Source organism: Salvelinus alpinus, chromosome 21 (genome assembly GCF_045679555.1).
Source record: "Salvelinus alpinus chromosome 21, SLU_Salpinus.1, whole genome shotgun sequence".
Lineage (NCBI taxonomy): Eukaryota > Metazoa > Chordata > Actinopteri > Salmoniformes > Salmonidae > Salvelinus > Salvelinus alpinus.
In genome coordinates this window covers 32498978-32515853 of record NC_092106.1, presented here as the reverse complement: position 1 = coordinate 32515853, position 16876 = coordinate 32498978, and the positions used below count along the sequence as shown (strand labels likewise).

The 16876-nt window shown below is 52.6% G+C and overlaps 1 protein-coding gene across 2 annotated transcripts in view; it reads left to right on the top strand.

Moving 5' to 3' along the window:
• Positions 1-258: 258 nt before the first annotated feature.
• LOC139548264 (cGMP-dependent 3',5'-cyclic phosphodiesterase-like) overlaps positions 259-16876 on the top strand; it is a 261254-nt gene continuing 244636 nt past the window's right edge. Inside the window, exon 1 of one of the 2 annotated variants that reach the window (XM_071357818.1) lies at positions 259-369. In XM_071357818.1, the coding sequence (XP_071213919.1) occupies positions 302-369 (68 nt within the window). In that variant the 5' untranslated portion in view covers positions 259-301. The remainder of the gene's footprint in view (positions 370-16876) is intronic. The other variant, XM_071357822.1, reaches the window with a different exon arrangement.

Below are 16876 nucleotides of genomic sequence, written 5' to 3'. Positions count from 1 at the left end.
CGAGCGCTCTGTTCCAGTTATCTGCCCTCTCTCTAGACCACACAGCCGCTGTAAGTATTACTTACCGAAGCATCACCAATCCCCGCGTGCTGACTGCGCAGGGGAGGAGAGGCCAGAGAGAGAGAGAGAGATAAGAGCATCCATCCATCCTCTCGTCTTTTTATCAACGGTAACACCCCATTCTCTCGGTCCTCGCGACACTCCCTTCTCACATCGCTTAAGGCTCTGCAAGGCTCGAGGAAGGCAGATAGCGTTTTCGGTGTGTGTAGCAGCTACCAGGAGGCGCAAGGCAGAATGCGCGATGGGGCAAGCGTGTGGACACGCGCTCCTCTGCCGTAGCCAGCAGTACCAGTCCGCAGCTTCCGATATGTAAGTGCTACAGACCCGCGTGTGTTTTATTTTGCGTGATAAAGTGAAAGAGATGCATGGAGAGAGCTATTCATAAAGCTATTTGTTCAACACAATTTGAATCTGATGCTCTGGGTTGATTGACAGGTCTCTGCTCTAGGCAATGTGTATGTGTTTTCTCAGGTGTCCAGGGTTGTTCACTCACCCATCTCAAGAGTTTACCGGAGTTTATCTCTAGAGACTCTACTGCAAAGCAAAGTGATGCTACAGGAATGTGTGTCCAACCTGGTCTCAAAGGATTTCGTACTATTCTGTATGTAAACCTGATAAAACAATTTATTATGATATATTAAGTTTTGTATGTATTCATTTGTGGATGTCCATCAACCATTTCGTATGATATGTTACAAATTATAATTTGTGTTATATGACAAAAATGTGCAAAACATACAATATGTTACGAATTCTAGCTAGGTGGCTAATGTTAGCTAGGCTAGGAGTTAGTGTTAGGGTTAAGTTTAGGTGTTAGGTTAAAGGGTTAACCTCTCTAGGGTACGTGGGACGGTAGCGTCCCACCTGGCCAACATCCAGTGAAATTGCAGAGCGCGAAATTCAAACTACAGAATTGTAAATATTTAACATTCTTGAAAATACACATTCAATATGTCAAATTAAAGCTTGACTTCTTGTTAATCCAGCCACGGTATCAGATTTCAAAAAGGCTTTACGGCGAAAGCAAACCATGCGATTATCTGAGGACAGCACCCCATGAAACAAACACAGACAATCATATTTCATCCCGCCAGGCGCGACACAAAACTCAAAATAACACAAAATAATTCATGCCTTACCTTTGAAGATTTTCTTTTGTTGGCACTCCAATATGTCCCATAAACATCACAAATGGTCCTTTTGTTCGATTAATTCCATCGTTATATATCCAAAATGTCCATTTATTTGGCGCGTTTGATCCAGAAAAACACCGGTTCCAACTCGTGCAACATGACTACAAAATACCTAATAAATTACCTGTAATCTTTGTCCAAACATTTCAAGCTACTTTCCTAATACAAATGTAGGTATTTTTTTACGTAAATAATCGATATAATTTAAGACGGGATAAACTGTGTTCAATACCGGAGGAAAACAAAGTGTAGCGAGCTTTCAGGTCATGTGCCTCTATCAAACAGTACACTTCACTCTACCCTCGTTCTGAACAGGGCTACTTCTTCATTACACAAAGGAAAAACCTCAACCAATTTCTAAAGACTGTTGACATCCAGTGGAAGCGATAGGAACTGCAAGCATATTTCTATTAAAACGGGCTTGCCATAGAAAAGTGATGGAAAACAGATTGACCCCCAAAAAAGTTTTCCCTGGATGGATTGTGCTCGGGGTTTCGCCTGCAAAATAAATTCTGTTATACTCACAGACATCATTCAAACGGTTTTAGAAACTTCCGAGTGTTTTCTATCAAATACTACCACTTATATGCATATCCTAGCTTCCAGGCCTGAGTAGCAGGCAGTTTACTTTGTGCACCTCAGTCATCCAAACTTCCGAATACTGCCCCCTACCCCGAAGAAGTTTTAAGTAACCATCTGTCTTATGTAACTATACCAAACGTAACATATCATACTAATTTGTGTGTCCCAGATTTCATATACTATGTTACGTCTAGTCTGAGACCCAGCTGCTGTCTCAGAGAGAGAGACAGAGAAAGAGAGAGTTTGTGTGTTTAAATGGGATATATGTCTAATAATGCAGTGATTTAATGTGTGTGTGGAATATGGTAAAGAGTTGGTAACTTCACTAAAAGCAACAACACAGGTGCAGAAAGAACAGCGCACGTGATCTCCTTTCATCTGATGTTTTTTGCCAGTGTGGGTGTGTGTGCCAGCCTGTTATAAATTCGCTTTGAGGATATTTCTGTCTTCAAGGGAGTTTATTTATCTGGGCAGCGTCAATAATGTTTCAGCAGCAGAGAACAGAAGAGGAGAGAAGAGGTAATAATAGGAGGGGAGAGGGGATGAGAGAGTGGTTGTGATGGGAGGAGAGAGTGGTTGTGATGGAAGGAGAGGGGAGGAGAGAGTGGTTGTGATGGGAGGAGAGGAGAGAGTGGTTGTGATGGGAGGAGAGGAGAGAGTGGTTGTGATGGAAGGAGAGGGGAGGGGAGAGTGGTTGTGATGGAAGGAGAGAGTGGTTGTGATGAGAGGGGAGGGGAGAGTGGTTGTGATGGGAGGAGAGGGGAGGGGAGAATGGTTGTGATGGAAGGAGAGAGTGGTTGTGATGGGAGGAGAGAGTGGTTGTGATGGGAGGAGAGAGTGGTTGTGATGGAAGGAGAGGGGAGGGGAGAGTGGTTGTGATGGGAGGAGAGAGTGGTTGTGATGGGAGGAGAGAGTGGTTGTGATGGGAGGAGAGAGTGGTTGTGATGGGAGGAGAGAGTGGTTGTGATGGAAGGAGAGGGGAGGGGAGAGTGGTTGTGATGGAAGGATAGAGTGGTTGTGATGGGAGGAGAGAGTGGTTGTGATGGGAGGAGAGAGTGGTTGTGATGGAAGGAGAGGGGAGGGGAGAGTGGTTGTGATGGAAGGATAGAGTGGTTGTGATGGAAGGATAGAGTGGTTGTGATGGAAGGATAGAGTGGTTGTGATGGAAGGATAGAGTGGTTGTGATGGAAGGATAGAGTGGTTGTAATGGAAGGATAGAGTGGTTGTAATGGAAGGATAGAGTGGTTGTGATGGAAGGATAGAGTGGTTGTGATGGGAGGAGAGAGTGGTCGTGATGGGAGGAGAGAGTGGTTGTGATGGAAGGAGAGGGGAGGGGAGAGTGGTTGTGATGGAAGGAGAGAGTGGTTGTGATGGAAGGAGAGAGTGGTTGTGATGGAAGGATGGAGTGGTTGTGATGGAAGGATAGAGTGGTTGTGATGGGAGGAGAGAGTGGTCGTGATGGGAGGAGAGAGTGGTTGTGATGGAAGGAGAGGGGAGGGGAGAGTGGTTGTGATGGAAGGAGAGAGTGGTTGTGATGGAAGGATAGAGTGGTTGTGATGGAAGGAGAGAGTGGTTGTGATGGGAGGAGAGAGTGGTTGTGATGGAAGGAGAGGGGAGGGGAGAGTGGTTGTGATGGGATGAGAAAGTGGTTGTGATGGGAGGAGCGAGTGGTTGTGATGAGAGGGGAGGGGAAAGTGGTTGTGATGGAAGGAGAGAGTGGTTGTGATGGAAGGAGAGAGTGGTTGTGATGGAAGGAGAGAGTGATTGTGATGGGAGGAGAGAGTGGTTGTGATGGAAGGAGAGGGGAGGGGAGAGTGGTTGTGATGGGAGGAGAGAGTGGTTGTGATGGGAGGAGGGGGGAGAGTGGTTGTGATGGGAGGAGAAAGTGGTTGTGATGGGAGGAGAGGGGAGGGGAAAGTGGTTGTGATGGGAGGAGAGAGTGGTTGTGATGGGAGGAGGGGGGAGAGTGGTTGTGATGGGAGGAGAGAGTGGTTGTGATGGAAGGAGAGAGTGGTTGTGATGGAAGGAGAGAGTGGTTGTGATGGAAGGAGAGAGTGATTGTGATGGGAGGAGAGAGTGGTTGTGATGGAAGGAGAGGGGAGGGGAGAGTGGTTGTGATGGGAGGAGAGAGTGGTTGTGATGGGAGGAGGGGGGAGAGTGGTTGTGATGGGAGGAGAGGGGAGGAGAGAGTGGTTGTGGTGGAAGGAGAGAGTGGTTGTGATGGAAGGAGAAGGGGAGGAGAGAGTGGTTGTGATGGAAGGAGAGGGGAGGAGAGAGTGGTTGTGATGGAAGGAGAGGAGAGGAGAGAGTGGTTGTGATGGAAGGAGAGAAGAGGGGAGGAGAGAGTGGTTGTGATGGGAGGAGAGGAGAGAGTGGTTGTGATTGGAGGAGAGGGGAGGAGAGAGTGGTTGTGATGGGAGGAGAGGAGAGGGGAGGAGAGAGTGGTTGTGAGGAGAGGAGAGGGTGGTTGTGATGGAAGGAGAGAGTGATTGTGATGGGAGGAGAGAGTGGTTGTGATGGAAGGAGAGGGGAGGGGAGAGTGGTTGTGATGGGAGGAGAGAGTGGTTGTGATGGAAGGAGAGAGTGGTTGTGATGGAAGGAGAGAGTGATTGTGATGGGAGGAGAGAGTGGTTGTGATGGAAGGAGAGGGGAGGGGAGAGTGGTTGTGATGGGAGGAGAGAGTGGTTGTGATGGGAGGAGGGGGGAGAGTGGTTGTGATGGGAGGAGAGGGGAGGAGAGAGTGGTTGTGATGGGAGGAGAGGGGAGGGGAGAATGGTTGTGATGGAAGGAGAGAGTGGTTGTGATGGAAGGATAGAGTGGTTGTGATGGGAGGAGAGAGTGGTTGTGATGGGAGGAGAGAGTGGTTGTGATGGAAGGAGAGGGGAGGGGAGAGTGGTTGTGATGGAAGGATAGAGTGGTTGTGATGGAAGGATAGAGTGGTTGTGATGGAAGGATAGAGTGGTTGTGATGGAAGGATATGGTGGTTGTGATGGAAGGATAGAGTGGTTGTAATGGAAGGATAGAGTGGTTGTGATGGAAGGATAGAGTGGTTGTGATGGGAGGAGAGAGTGGTCGTGATGGGAGGAGAGAGTGGTTGTGATGGAAGGAGAGGGGAGGGGAGAGTGGTTGTGATGGAAGGAGAGAGTGGTTGTGATGGAAGGAGAGAGTGGTTGTGATGGAAGGATGGAGTGGTTGTGATGGAAGGATAGAGTGGTTGTGATGGGAGGAGAGAGTGGTCGTGATGGGAGGAGAGAGTGGTTGTGATGGAAGGAGAGGGGAGGGGAGAGTGGTTGTGATGGAAGGAGAGAGTGGTTGTGATGGAAGGATAGAGTGGTTGTGATGGAAGGAGAGAGTGGTTGTGATGGGAGGAGAGAGTGGTTGTGATGGAAGGAGAGGGGAGGGGAGAGTGGTTGTGATGGGATGAGAAAGTGGTTGTGATGGGAGGAGAGAGTGGTTGTGATGAGAGGGGAGGGGAAAGTGGTTGTGATGGAAGGAGAGAGTGGTTGTGATGGAAGGAGAGAGTGGTTGTGATGGAAGGAGAGAGTGATTGTGATGGGAGGAGAGAGTGGTTGTGATGGAAGGAGAGGGGAGGGGAGAGTGGTTGTGATGGGAGGAGGGGGGAGAGTGGTTGTGATGGGAGGAGAAAGTGGTTGTGATGGGAGGAGAGGGGAGGGGAAAGTGGTTGTGATGGGATGAGAAAGTGGTTGTGATGGAAGGAGAGGGGAGGGGAGAGTGGTTGTGATGGGAGGAGAGAGTGGTTGTGATGGGAGGAGGGGGGAGAGTGGTTGTGATGGGAGGAGAAAGTGGTTGTGATGGGAGGAGAGGGGAGGGGAAAGTGGTTGTGATGGGAGGAGAGAGTGGTTGTGATGGGAGGAGGGGGGAGAGTGGTTGTGATGGGAGGAGAGAGTGGTTGTGATGGAAGGAGAGAGTGGTTGTGATGGAAGGAGAGAGTGATTGTGATGGGAGGAGAGAGTGGTTGTGATGGAAGGAGAGGGGAGGGGAGAGTGGTTGTGATGGGAGGAGAGAGTGGTTGTGATGGGAGGAGGGGGGAGAGTGGTTGTGATGGGAGGAGAGGGGAGGAGAGAGTGGTTGTGGTGGAAGGAGAGAGTGGTTGTGATGGAAGGAGAAGGGGAGGAGAGAGTGGTTGTGATGGAAGGAGAGAGGAGGAGAGAGTGGTTGTGATGGAAGGAGAGGAGAGGAGAGAGTGGTTGTGATGGAAGGAGAGAAGAGGGGAGGAGAGAGTGGTTGTGATGGGAGGAGAGGAGAGAGTGGTTGTGATTGGAGGAGAGGGGAGGAGAGAGTGGTTGTGATGGGAGGAGAGGAGAGGGGAGGAGAGAGTTGTTGTGAGGAGAGGAGAGGGTGGTTGTGATGGAAGGAGAGAGTGATTGTGATGGGAGGAGAGAGTGGTTGTGATGGGAGGAGAGGGGAGGAGAGAGTGGTTGTGGTGGAAGGAGAGAGTGGTTGTGATGGAAGGAGAAGGGGAGGAGAGAGTGGTTGTGATGGAAGGAGAGAGGAGGAGAGAGTGGTTGTGATGGAAGGAGAGGAGAGGAGAGAGTGGTTGTGATGGAAGGAGAGAAGAGGGGAGGAGAGAGTGGTTGTGATGGGAGGAGAGGAGAGAGTGGTTGTGATTGGAGGAGAGGGGAGGAGAGAGTGGTTGTGATGGGAGGAGAGGAGAGGGGAGGAGAGAGTTGTTGTGAGGAGAGGAGAGGGTGGTTGTGATGGAAGGAGAGAGTGATTGTGATGGGAGGAGAGAGTGGTTGTGATGGAAGGAGAGGGGAGGGGAGAGTGGTTGTGATGGGAGGAGAGAGTGGTTGTGATGGAAGGAGAGAGTGGTTGTGATGGAAGGAGAGAGTGATTGTGATGGGAGGAGAGAGTGGTTGTGATGGAAGGAGAGGGGAGGGGAGAGTGGTTGTGATGGGAGGAGAGAGTGGTTGTGATGGGAGGAGGGGGGAGAGTGGTTGTGATGGGAGGAGAGGGGAGGAGAGAGTGGTTGTGATGGGAGGAGAGGGGAGGGGAGAATGGTTGTGATGGAAGGAGAGAGTGGTTGTGATGGAAGGATAGAGTGGTTGTGATGGGAGGAGAGAGTGGTTGTGATGGGAGGAGAGAGTGGTTGTGATGGGAGGAGAGAGTGTTTGTGATGGAAGGAGAGGGGAGGGGAGAGTGGTTGTGATGGAAGGATAGAGTGGTTGTGATGGAAGGATAGAGTGGTTGTGATGGAAGGATAGAGTGGTTGTGATGGAAGGATATAGTGGTTGTAATGGAAGGATAGAGTGGTTGTGATGGAAGGATAGAGTGGTTGTGATGGGAGGAGAGAGTGGTCGTGATGGGAGGAGAGAGTGGTTGTGATGGAAGGAGAGGGGAGGGGAGAGTGGTTGTGATGGAAGGAGAGAGTGGTTGTGGTGGAAGGAGAGAGTGGTTGTGATGGAAGGATGGAGTGGTTGTGATGGAAGGATAGAGTGGTTGTGATGGGAGGAGAGAGTGGTCGTGATGGGAGGAGAGAGTGGTTGTGATGGAAGGAGAGGGGAGGGGAGAGTGGTTGTGATGGAAGGAGAGAGTGGTTGTGATGGAAGGATAGAGTGGTTGTGATGGAAGGAGAGAGTGGTTGTGATGGGAGGAGAGAGTGGTTGTGATGGAAGGAGAGGGGAGGGGAGAGTGGTTGTGATGGGATGAGAAAGTGGTTGTGATGGGAGGAGAGAGTGGTTGTGATGAGAGGGGAGGGGAAAGTGGTTGTGATGGAAGGAGAGAGTGGTTGTGATGGAAGGAGAGAGTGGTTGTGATGGAAGGAGAGAGTGATTGTGATGGGAGGAGAGAGTGGTTGTGATGGAAGGAGAGGGGAGGGGAGAGTGGTTGTGATGGGAGGAGGGGGGAGAGTGGTTGTGATGGGAGGAGAAAGTGGTTGTGATGGGAGGAGAGGGGAGGGGAAAGTGGTTGTGATGGGATGAGAAAGTGGTTGTGATGGGAGGAGAGGGGAGGGGAGAGTGGTTGTGATGGGAGGAGAAAGTGGTTGTGATGGGAGGAGAGGGGAGGGGAGAGTGGTTGTGATGGGATGAGAAAGTGGTTGTGATGGGAGGAGAGGGGAGGGGAGAGTGGTTGTGATGGGAGGAGAGGGGAGGGGAAAGTGGTTGTGATGGGAGGAGAGAGTGGTTGTGATGGGAGGAGGGGGGAGAGTGGTTGTGATGGGAGGAGAGAGTGGTTGTGATGGAAGGAGAGAGTGGTTGTGATGGAAGGAGAGAGTGGTTGTGATGGAAGGAGAGAGTGATTGTGATGGGAGGAGAGAGTGGTTGTGATGGAAGGAGAGGGGAGGGGAGAGTGGTTGTGATGGGAGGAGAGAGTGGTTGTGATGGGAGGAGGGGGGAGAGTGGTTGTGATGGGAGGAGAGGGGAGGAGAGAGTGGTTGTGGTGGAAGGAGAGAGTGGTTGTGATGGAAGGAGAGGGGAGGAGAGAGTGGTTGTGATGGAAGGAGAGGAGAGGAGAGAGTGGTTGTGATGGAAGGAGAGAAGAGGGGAGGAGAGAGTGGTTGTGATGGGAGGAGAGGAGAGAGTGGTTGTGATGGGAGGAGAGGATAGAGTGATTGTGATTGGAGGAGAGGGGAGGAGAGAGTGGTTGTGATGGGAGGAGAGGAGAGGGGAGGAGAGAGTGGTTGTGAGGAGAGGAGAGGGGAGGAGAGAGTGGTTGTGATGAGAGGAGAGGAGAGAGTGGTTGTGATGGGAGGAGAGAGTGGTTGTGATGGGAGGAGAGAGTGGTTGTGATGGGAGGAGAGGAGAGGGGAGGAGAGAGTGGTTGTGAGGAGAGGAGAGGGGAGGAGAGAGTGGTTGTGATGAGAGGAGAGGAGAGAGTGGTTGTGATGGGAGGAGAGAGTGGTTGTGATGGGAGGAGAGAGTGGTTGTGATGGGAGGAGAGGAGAGGAGAGAGTGGTTGTGATGGGAGGAGAGGGGAGGAGAGAGTGGTTGTGATGGGAGGAGAGGGGAGGAGAGAGTGGTTGTGATGGGAGGAGAGGGGAGGAGAGAGTGGTTGTGATGGGAGGAGAGGAGAGGGGAGGAGAGTGTTTGTGATGGGAGGAGAGGGGAGGAGAGAGTGGTTGTGATGGGAGGAGAGGGGAGGATAGAGTGGTTGTGATGGGAGGAGAGAGTGGTTGTGATGGAAGGAGAGGGGAGGGGAGAGTGGTTGTGATGGAAGGATAGAGTGGTTGTGATGGAAGGATAGAGTGGTTGTGATGGAAGGATAGAGTGGTTGTGATGGAAGGATATGGTGGTTGTGATGGAAGGATAGAGTGGTTGTAATGGAAGGATAGAGTGGTTGTGATGGAAGGATAGAGTGGTTGTGATGGGAGGAGAGAGTGGTCGTGATGGGAGGAGAGAGTGGTTGTGATGGAAGGAGAGGGGAGGGGAGAGTGGTTGTGATGGAAGGAGAGAGTGGTTGTGATGGAAGGAGAGAGTGGTTGTGATGGAAGGATGGAGTGGTTGTGATGGAAGGATAGAGTGGTTGTGATGGGAGGAGAGAGTGGTCGTGATGGGAGGAGAGAGTGGTTGTGATGGAAGGAGAGGGGAGGGGAGAGTGGTTGTGATGGAAGGAGAGAGTGGTTGTGATGGAAGGATAGAGTGGTTGTGATGGAAGGAGAGAGTGGTTGTGATGGGAGGAGAGAGTGGTTGTGATGGAAGGAGAGGGGAGGGGAGAGTGGTTGTGATGGGATGAGAAAGTGGTTGTGATGGGAGGAGAGAGTGGTTGTGATGAGAGGGGAGGGGAAAGTGGTTGTGATGGAAGGAGAGAGTGGTTGTGATGGAAGGAGAGAGTGGTTGTGATGGAAGGAGAGAGTGATTGTGATGGGAGGAGAGAGTGGTTGTGATGGAAGGAGAGGGGAGGGGAGAGTGGTTGTGATGGGAGGAGGGGGGAGAGTGGTTGTGATGGGAGGAGAAAGTGGTTGTGATGGGAGGAGAGGGGAGGGGAAAGTGGTTGTGATGGGATGAGAAAGTGGTTGTGATGGAAGGAGAGGGGAGGGGAGAGTGGTTGTGATGGGAGGAGAGAGTGGTTGTGATGGGAGGAGGGGGGAGAGTGGTTGTGATGGGAGGAGAAAGTGGTTGTGATGGGAGGAGAGGGGAGGGGAAAGTGGTTGTGATGGGAGGAGAGAGTGGTTGTGATGGGAGGAGGGGGGAGAGTGGTTGTGATGGGAGGAGAGAGTGGTTGTGATGGAAGGAGAGAGTGGTTGTGATGGAAGGAGAGAGTGATTGTGATGGGAGGAGAGAGTGGTTGTGATGGAAGGAGAGGGGAGGGGAGAGTGGTTGTGATGGGAGGAGAGAGTGGTTGTGATGGGAGGAGGGGGGAGAGTGGTTGTGATGGGAGGAGAGGGGAGGAGAGAGTGGTTGTGGTGGAAGGAGAGAGTGGTTGTGATGGAAGGAGAAGGGGAGGAGAGAGTGGTTGTGATGGAAGGAGAGGGGAGGAGAGAGTGGTTGTGATGGAAGGAGAGGAGAGGAGAGAGTGGTTGTGATGGAAGGAGAGAAGAGGGGAGGAGAGAGTGGTTGTGATGGGAGGAGAGGAGAGAGTGGTTGTGATTGGAGGAGAGGGGAGGAGAGAGTGGTTGTGATGGGAGGAGAGGAGAGGGGAGGAGAGAGTTGTTGTGAGGAGAGGAGAGGGTGGTTGTGATGGAAGGAGAGAGTGATTGTGATGGGAGGAGAGAGTGGTTGTGATGGAAGGAGAGGGGAGGGGAGAGTGGTTGTGATGGGAGGAGAGAGTGGTTGTGATGGAAGGAGAGAGTGGTTGTGATGGAAGGAGAGAGTGATTGTGATGGGAGGAGAGAGTGGTTGTGATGGAAGGAGAGGGGAGGGGAGAGTGGTTGTGATGGGAGGAGAGAGTGGTTGTGATGGGAGGAGGGGGGAGAGTGGTTGTGATGGGAGGAGAGGGGAGGAGAGAGTGGTTGTGATGGGAGGAGAGGGGAGGGGAGAATGGTTGTGATGGAAGGAGAGAGTGGTTGTGATGGAAGGATAGAGTGGTTGTGATGGGAGGAGAGAGTGGTTGTGATGGGAGGAGAGAGTGTTTGTGATGGAAGGAGAGGGGAGGGGAGAGTGGTTGTGATGGAAGGATAGAGTGGTTGTGATGGAAGGATAGAGTGGTTGTGATGGAAGGATAGAGTGGTTGTGATGGAAGGATATAGTGGTTGTGATGGAAGGATATAGTGGTTGTAATGGAAGGATAGAGTGGTTGTGATGGAAGGATAGAGTGGTTGTGATGGGAGGAGAGAGTGGTCGTGATGGGAGGAGAGAGTGGTTGTGATGGAAGGAGAGGGGAGGGGAGAGTGGTTGTGATGGAAGGAGAGAGTGGTTGTGGTGGAAGGAGAGAGTGGTTGTGATGGAAGGATGGAGTGGTTGTGATGGAAGGATAGAGTGGTTGTGATGGGAGGAGAGAGTGGTCGTGATGGGAGGAGAGAGTGGTTGTGATGGAAGGAGAGGGGAGGGGAGAGTGGTTGTGATGGAAGGAGAGAGTGGTTGTGATGGAAGGATAGAGTGGTTGTGATGGAAGGAGAGAGTGGTTGTGATGGGAGGAGAGAGTGGTTGTGATGGAAGGAGAGGGGAGGGGAGAGTGGTTGTGATGGGATGAGAAAGTGGTTGTGATGGGAGGAGAGAGTGGTTGTGATGAGAGGGGAGGGGAAAGTGGTTGTGATGGAAGGAGAGAGTGGTTGTGATGGAAGGAGAGAGTGGTTGTGATGGAAGGAGAGAGTGATTGTGATGGGAGGAGAGAGTGGTTGTGATGGAAGGAGAGGGGAGGGGAGAGTGGTTGTGATGGGAGGAGGGGGGAGAGTGGTTGTGATGGGAGGAGAAAGTGGTTGTGATGGGAGGAGAGGGGAGGGGAAAGTGGTTGTGATGGGATGAGAAAGTGGTTGTGATGGGAGGAGAGGGGAGGGGAGAGTGGTTGTGATGGGAGGAGAAAGTGGTTGTGATGGGAGGAGAGGGGAGGGGAGAGTGGTTGTGATGGGATGAGAAAGTGGTTGTGATGGGAGGAGAGGGGAGGGGAGAGTGGTTGTGATGGGAGGAGAGGGGAGGGGAAAGTGGTTGTGATGGGAGGAGAGAGTGGTTGTGATGGGAGGAGGGGGGAGAGTGGTTGTGATGGGAGGAGAGAGTGGTTGTGATGGAAGGAGAGAGTGGTTGTGATGGAAGGAGAGAGTGGTTGTGATGGAAGGAGAGAGTGATTGTGATGGGAGGAGAGAGTGGTTGTGATGGAAGGAGAGGGGAGGGGAGAGTGGTTGTGATGGGAGGAGAGAGTGGTTGTGATGGGAGGAGGGGGGAGAGTGGTTGTGATGGGAGGAGAGGGGAGGAGAGAGTGGTTGTGGTGGAAGGAGAGAGTGGTTGTGATGGAAGGAGAGGGGAGGAGAGAGTGGTTGTGATGGAAGGAGAGGAGAGGAGAGAGTGGTTGTGATGGAAGGAGAGAAGAGGGGAGGAGAGAGTGGTTGTGATGGGAGGAGAGGAGAGAGTGGTTGTGATGGGAGGAGAGGATAGAGTGATTGTGATTGGAGGAGAGGGGAGGAGAGAGTGGTTGTGATGGGAGGAGAGGAGAGGGGAGGAGAGAGTGGTTGTGAGGAGAGGAGAGGGGAGGAGAGAGTGGTTGTGATGAGAGGAGAGGAGAGAGTGGTTGTGATGGGAGGAGAGAGTGGTTGTGATGGGAGGAGAGAGTGGTTGTGATGGGAGGAGAGGAGAGGGGAGGAGAGAGTGGTTGTGAGGAGAGGAGAGGGGAGGAGAGAGTGGTTGTGATGAGAGGAGAGGAGAGAGTGGTTGTGATGGGAGGAGAGAGTGGTTGTGATGGGAGGAGAGAGTGGTTGTGATGGGAGGAGAGGAGAGGAGAGAGTGGTTGTGATGGGAGGAGAGGGGAGGAGAGAGTGGTTGTGATGGGAGGAGAGGGGAGGAGAGAGTGGTTGTGATGGGAGGAGAGGGGAGGAGAGAGTGGTTGTGATGGGAGGAGAGGAGAGGGGAGGAGAGTGTTTGTGATGGGAGGAGAGGGGAGGAGAGAGTGGTTGTGATGGGAGGAGAGGGGAGGATAGAGTGGTTGTGATGGGAGGAGAGAGTGGTTGTGATGGAAGGAGAGAGTGGTTGTGATGGAAGGAGAGAGTGGTTGTGATGGAAGGAGAGAGTGATTGTGATGGGAGGAGAGAGTGGTTGTGATGGAAGGAGAGGGGAGGGGAGAGTGGTTGTGATGGGAGGAGAGAGTGGTTGTGATGGGAGGAGGGGGGAGAGTGGTTGTGATGGGAGGAGAGGGGAGGAGAGAGTGGTTGTGGTGGAAGGAGAGAGTGGTTGTGATGGGAGGAGAGGAGAGGGGAGGAGCGAGTGGTTGTGATGGAAGGAGAGGGGAGGAGAGAGTGGTTGTGATGGAAGGAGAGGAGAGGAGAGAGTGGTTGTGATGGAAGGAGAGAAGAGGGGAGGAGAGAGTGGTTGTGATGGGAGGAGAGGAGAGAGTGGTTGTGATGGGAGGAGAGGATAGAGTGATTGTGATGGGAGGAGAGGGGAGGAGAGAGTGGTTGTGATGGGAGGAGAGGAGAGGGGAGGAGAGAGTGGTTGTGAGGAGAGGGGAGGAGAGAGTGGTTGTGATGAGAGGAGAGGAGAGGAGAGAGTGGTTGTGATGGGAGGAGAGAGTGGTTGTGATGGGAGGAGAGGAGAGGGGAGGAGAGAGTGGTTGTGATGGGAGGAGAGGGGAGGAGAGAGTGGTTGTGATGGGAGGAGAGGAGAGGGGAGGAGAGTGTTTGTGATGGGAGGAGAGGAGAGGAGAGAGTGGTTGTGATGGGAGGAGAGGAGAGGGGAGGAGAGTGTTTGTGATGGGAGGAGAGGGGAGGAGAGAGTGGTTGTGATGGGAGGAGAGAGTGGTTGTGGTGGAAGGAGAGAGTGGTTGTGATGGAAGGATGGAGTGGTTGTGATGGAAGGATAGAGTGGTTGTGATGGGAGGAGAGAGTGGTCGTGATGGGAGGAGAGAGTGGTTGTGATGGAAGGAGAGGGGAGGGGAGAGTGGTTGTGATGGAAGGAGAGAGTGGTTGTGATGGAAGGATAGAGTGGTTGTGATGGAAGGAGAGAGTGGTTGTGATGGGAGGAGAGAGTGGTTGTGATGGAAGGAGAGGGGAGGGGAGAGTGGTTGTGATGGGATGAGAAAGTGGTTGTGATGGGAGGAGAGAGTGGTTGTGATGAGAGGGGAGGGGAAAGTGGTTGTGATGGAAGGAGAGAGTGGTTGTGATGGAAGGAGAGAGTGGTTGTGATGGAAGGAGAGAGTGATTGTGATGGGAGGAGAGAGTGGTTGTGATGGAAGGAGAGGGGAGGGGAGAGTGGTTGTGATGGGAGGAGGGGGGAGAGTGGTTGTGATGGGAGGAGAAAGTGGTTGTGATGGGAGGAGAGGGGAGGGGAAAGTGGTTGTGATGGGATGAGAAAGTGGTTGTGATGGGAGGAGAGGGGAGGGGAGAGTGGTTGTGATGGGAGGAGAAAGTGGTTGTGATGGGAGGAGAGGGGAGGGGAGAGTGGTTGTGATGGGATGAGAAAGTGGTTGTGATGGGAGGAGAGGGGAGGGGAGAGTGGTTGTGATGGGAGGAGAGGGGAGGGGAAAGTGGTTGTGATGGGAGGAGAGAGTGGTTGTGATGGGAGGAGGGGGGAGAGTGGTTGTGATGGGAGGAGAGAGTGGTTGTGATGGAAGGAGAGAGTGGTTGTGATGGAAGGAGAGAGTGGTTGTGATGGAAGGAGAGAGTGATTGTGATGGGAGGAGAGAGTGGTTGTGATGGAAGGAGAGGGGAGGGGAGAGTGGTTGTGATGGGAGGAGAGAGTGGTTGTGATGGGAGGAGGGGGGAGAGTGGTTGTGATGGGAGGAGAGGGGAGGAGAGAGTGGTTGTGGTGGAAGGAGAGAGTGGTTGTGATGGAAGGAGAGGGGAGGAGAGAGTGGTTGTGATGGAAGGAGAGGAGAGGAGAGAGTGGTTGTGATGGAAGGAGAGAAGAGGGGAGGAGAGAGTGGTTGTGATGGGAGGAGAGGAGAGAGTGGTTGTGATGGGAGGAGAGGATAGAGTGATTGTGATTGGAGGAGAGGGGAGGAGAGAGTGGTTGTGATGGGAGGAGAGGAGAGGGGAGGAGAGAGTGGTTGTGAGGAGAGGAGAGGGGAGGAGAGAGTGGTTGTGATGAGAGGAGAGGAGAGAGTGGTTGTGATGGGAGGAGAGAGTGGTTGTGATGGGAGGAGAGAGTGGTTGTGATGGGAGGAGAGGAGAGGGGAGGAGAGAGTGGTTGTGAGGAGAGGAGAGGGGAGGAGAGAGTGGTTGTGATGAGAGGAGAGGAGAGAGTGGTTGTGATGGGAGGAGAGAGTGGTTGTGATGGGAGGAGAGAGTGGTTGTGATGGGAGGAGAGGAGAGGAGAGAGTGGTTGTGATGGGAGGAGAGGGGAGGAGAGAGTGGTTGTGATGGGAGGAGAGGGGAGGAGAGAGTGGTTGTGATGGGAGGAGAGGGGAGGAGAGAGTGGTTGTGATGGGAGGAGAGGAGAGGGGAGGAGAGTGTTTGTGATGGGAGGAGAGGGGAGGAGAGAGTGGTTGTGATGGGAGGAGAGGGGAGGATAGAGTGGTTGTGATGGGAGGAGAGAGTGGTTGTGATGGAAGGAGAGAGTGGTTGTGATGGAAGGAGAGAGTGGTTGTGATGGAAGGAGAGAGTGATTGTGATGGGAGGAGAGAGTGGTTGTGATGGAAGGAGAGGGGAGGGGAGAGTGGTTGTGATGGGAGGAGAGAGTGGTTGTGATGGGAGGAGGGGGGAGAGTGGTTGTGATGGGAGGAGAGGGGAGGAGAGAGTGGTTGTGGTGGAAGGAGAGAGTGGTTGTGATGGGAGGAGAGGAGAGGGGAGGAGCGAGTGGTTGTGATGGAAGGAGAGGGGAGGAGAGAGTGGTTGTGATGGAAGGAGAGGAGAGGAGAGAGTGGTTGTGATGGAAGGAGAGAAGAGGGGAGGAGAGAGTGGTTGTGATGGGAGGAGAGGAGAGAGTGGTTGTGATGGGAGGAGAGGATAGAGTGATTGTGATGGGAGGAGAGGGGAGGAGAGAGTGGTTGTGATGGGAGGAGAGGAGAGGGGAGGAGAGAGTGGTTGTGAGGAGAGGGGAGGAGAGAGTGGTTGTGATGAGAGGAGAGGAGAGGAGAGAGTGGTTGTGATGGGAGTAGAGAGTGGTTGTGATGGGAGGAGAGGAGAGGGGAGGAGAGAGTGGTTGTGATGGGAGGAGAGGGGAGGAGAGAGTGGTTGTGATGGGAGGAGAGGAGAGGGTAGGAGAGTGTTTGTGATGGGAGGAGAGGAGAGGAGAGAGTGGTTGTGATGGGAGGAGAGGAGAGGGGAGGAGAGTGTTTGTGATGGGAGGAGAGGGGAGGAGAGAGTGGTTGTGATGGGAGGAGAGGGAAGGAGAGAGTGGTTGTGATGGGAGGAGAGGAGAGGGGAGGAGAGTGTTTGTGATGGGAGGAGAGGGGAGGAGAGAGTGGTTGTGATGGGAGGAGAGGAGAGGGGAGGAGAGTGTTTGTGATGGGAGGAGAGGAGAGGAGAGAGTGGTTGTGATGGGAGGAGAGGGGATGAGAGAGTGGCTGTGATGGTAGGAGAGCAGAGAGTGGTCGTGATGGTTCACCGGTTTGTTGCTGTACTCAATAACTATGTTAACTGTCTACTTCTGTATAAAAGTGTAAATGTTTTAGTGTGTGTGTGTGTGTGTGTGTGTGTGTGTGTGTGTGTGTGTGTGTGTGTGTGTGTGTGTGTGTGTGTGTGTGTGTGTGTGTGTGTGTGTGTGTGTGTGTGTGTGTGTGTGTGTGTGTGTGTGTGTGTGTGTGTGTGTGTGTGTGTGTGTGTGTGTGTGTGTGTGTGTGTGTGTGTGTGCTTTTGAGAGAGGGTGTATGTGTTGTGGGTTTGACATGGTTACATATATAAGCCGTACATATATAAGAGGCAGGGATTTAATGTGTGTGTGTGTGGGTGGGTGTGGCGTGATTGAGAGAATGCTGATGGTGCAGAATATTATCATCTCTAATGTGAGCACTCATGAATGCTGTTGGATTTTGCTAATACAGACTTCACTGTTAGTGGGGTC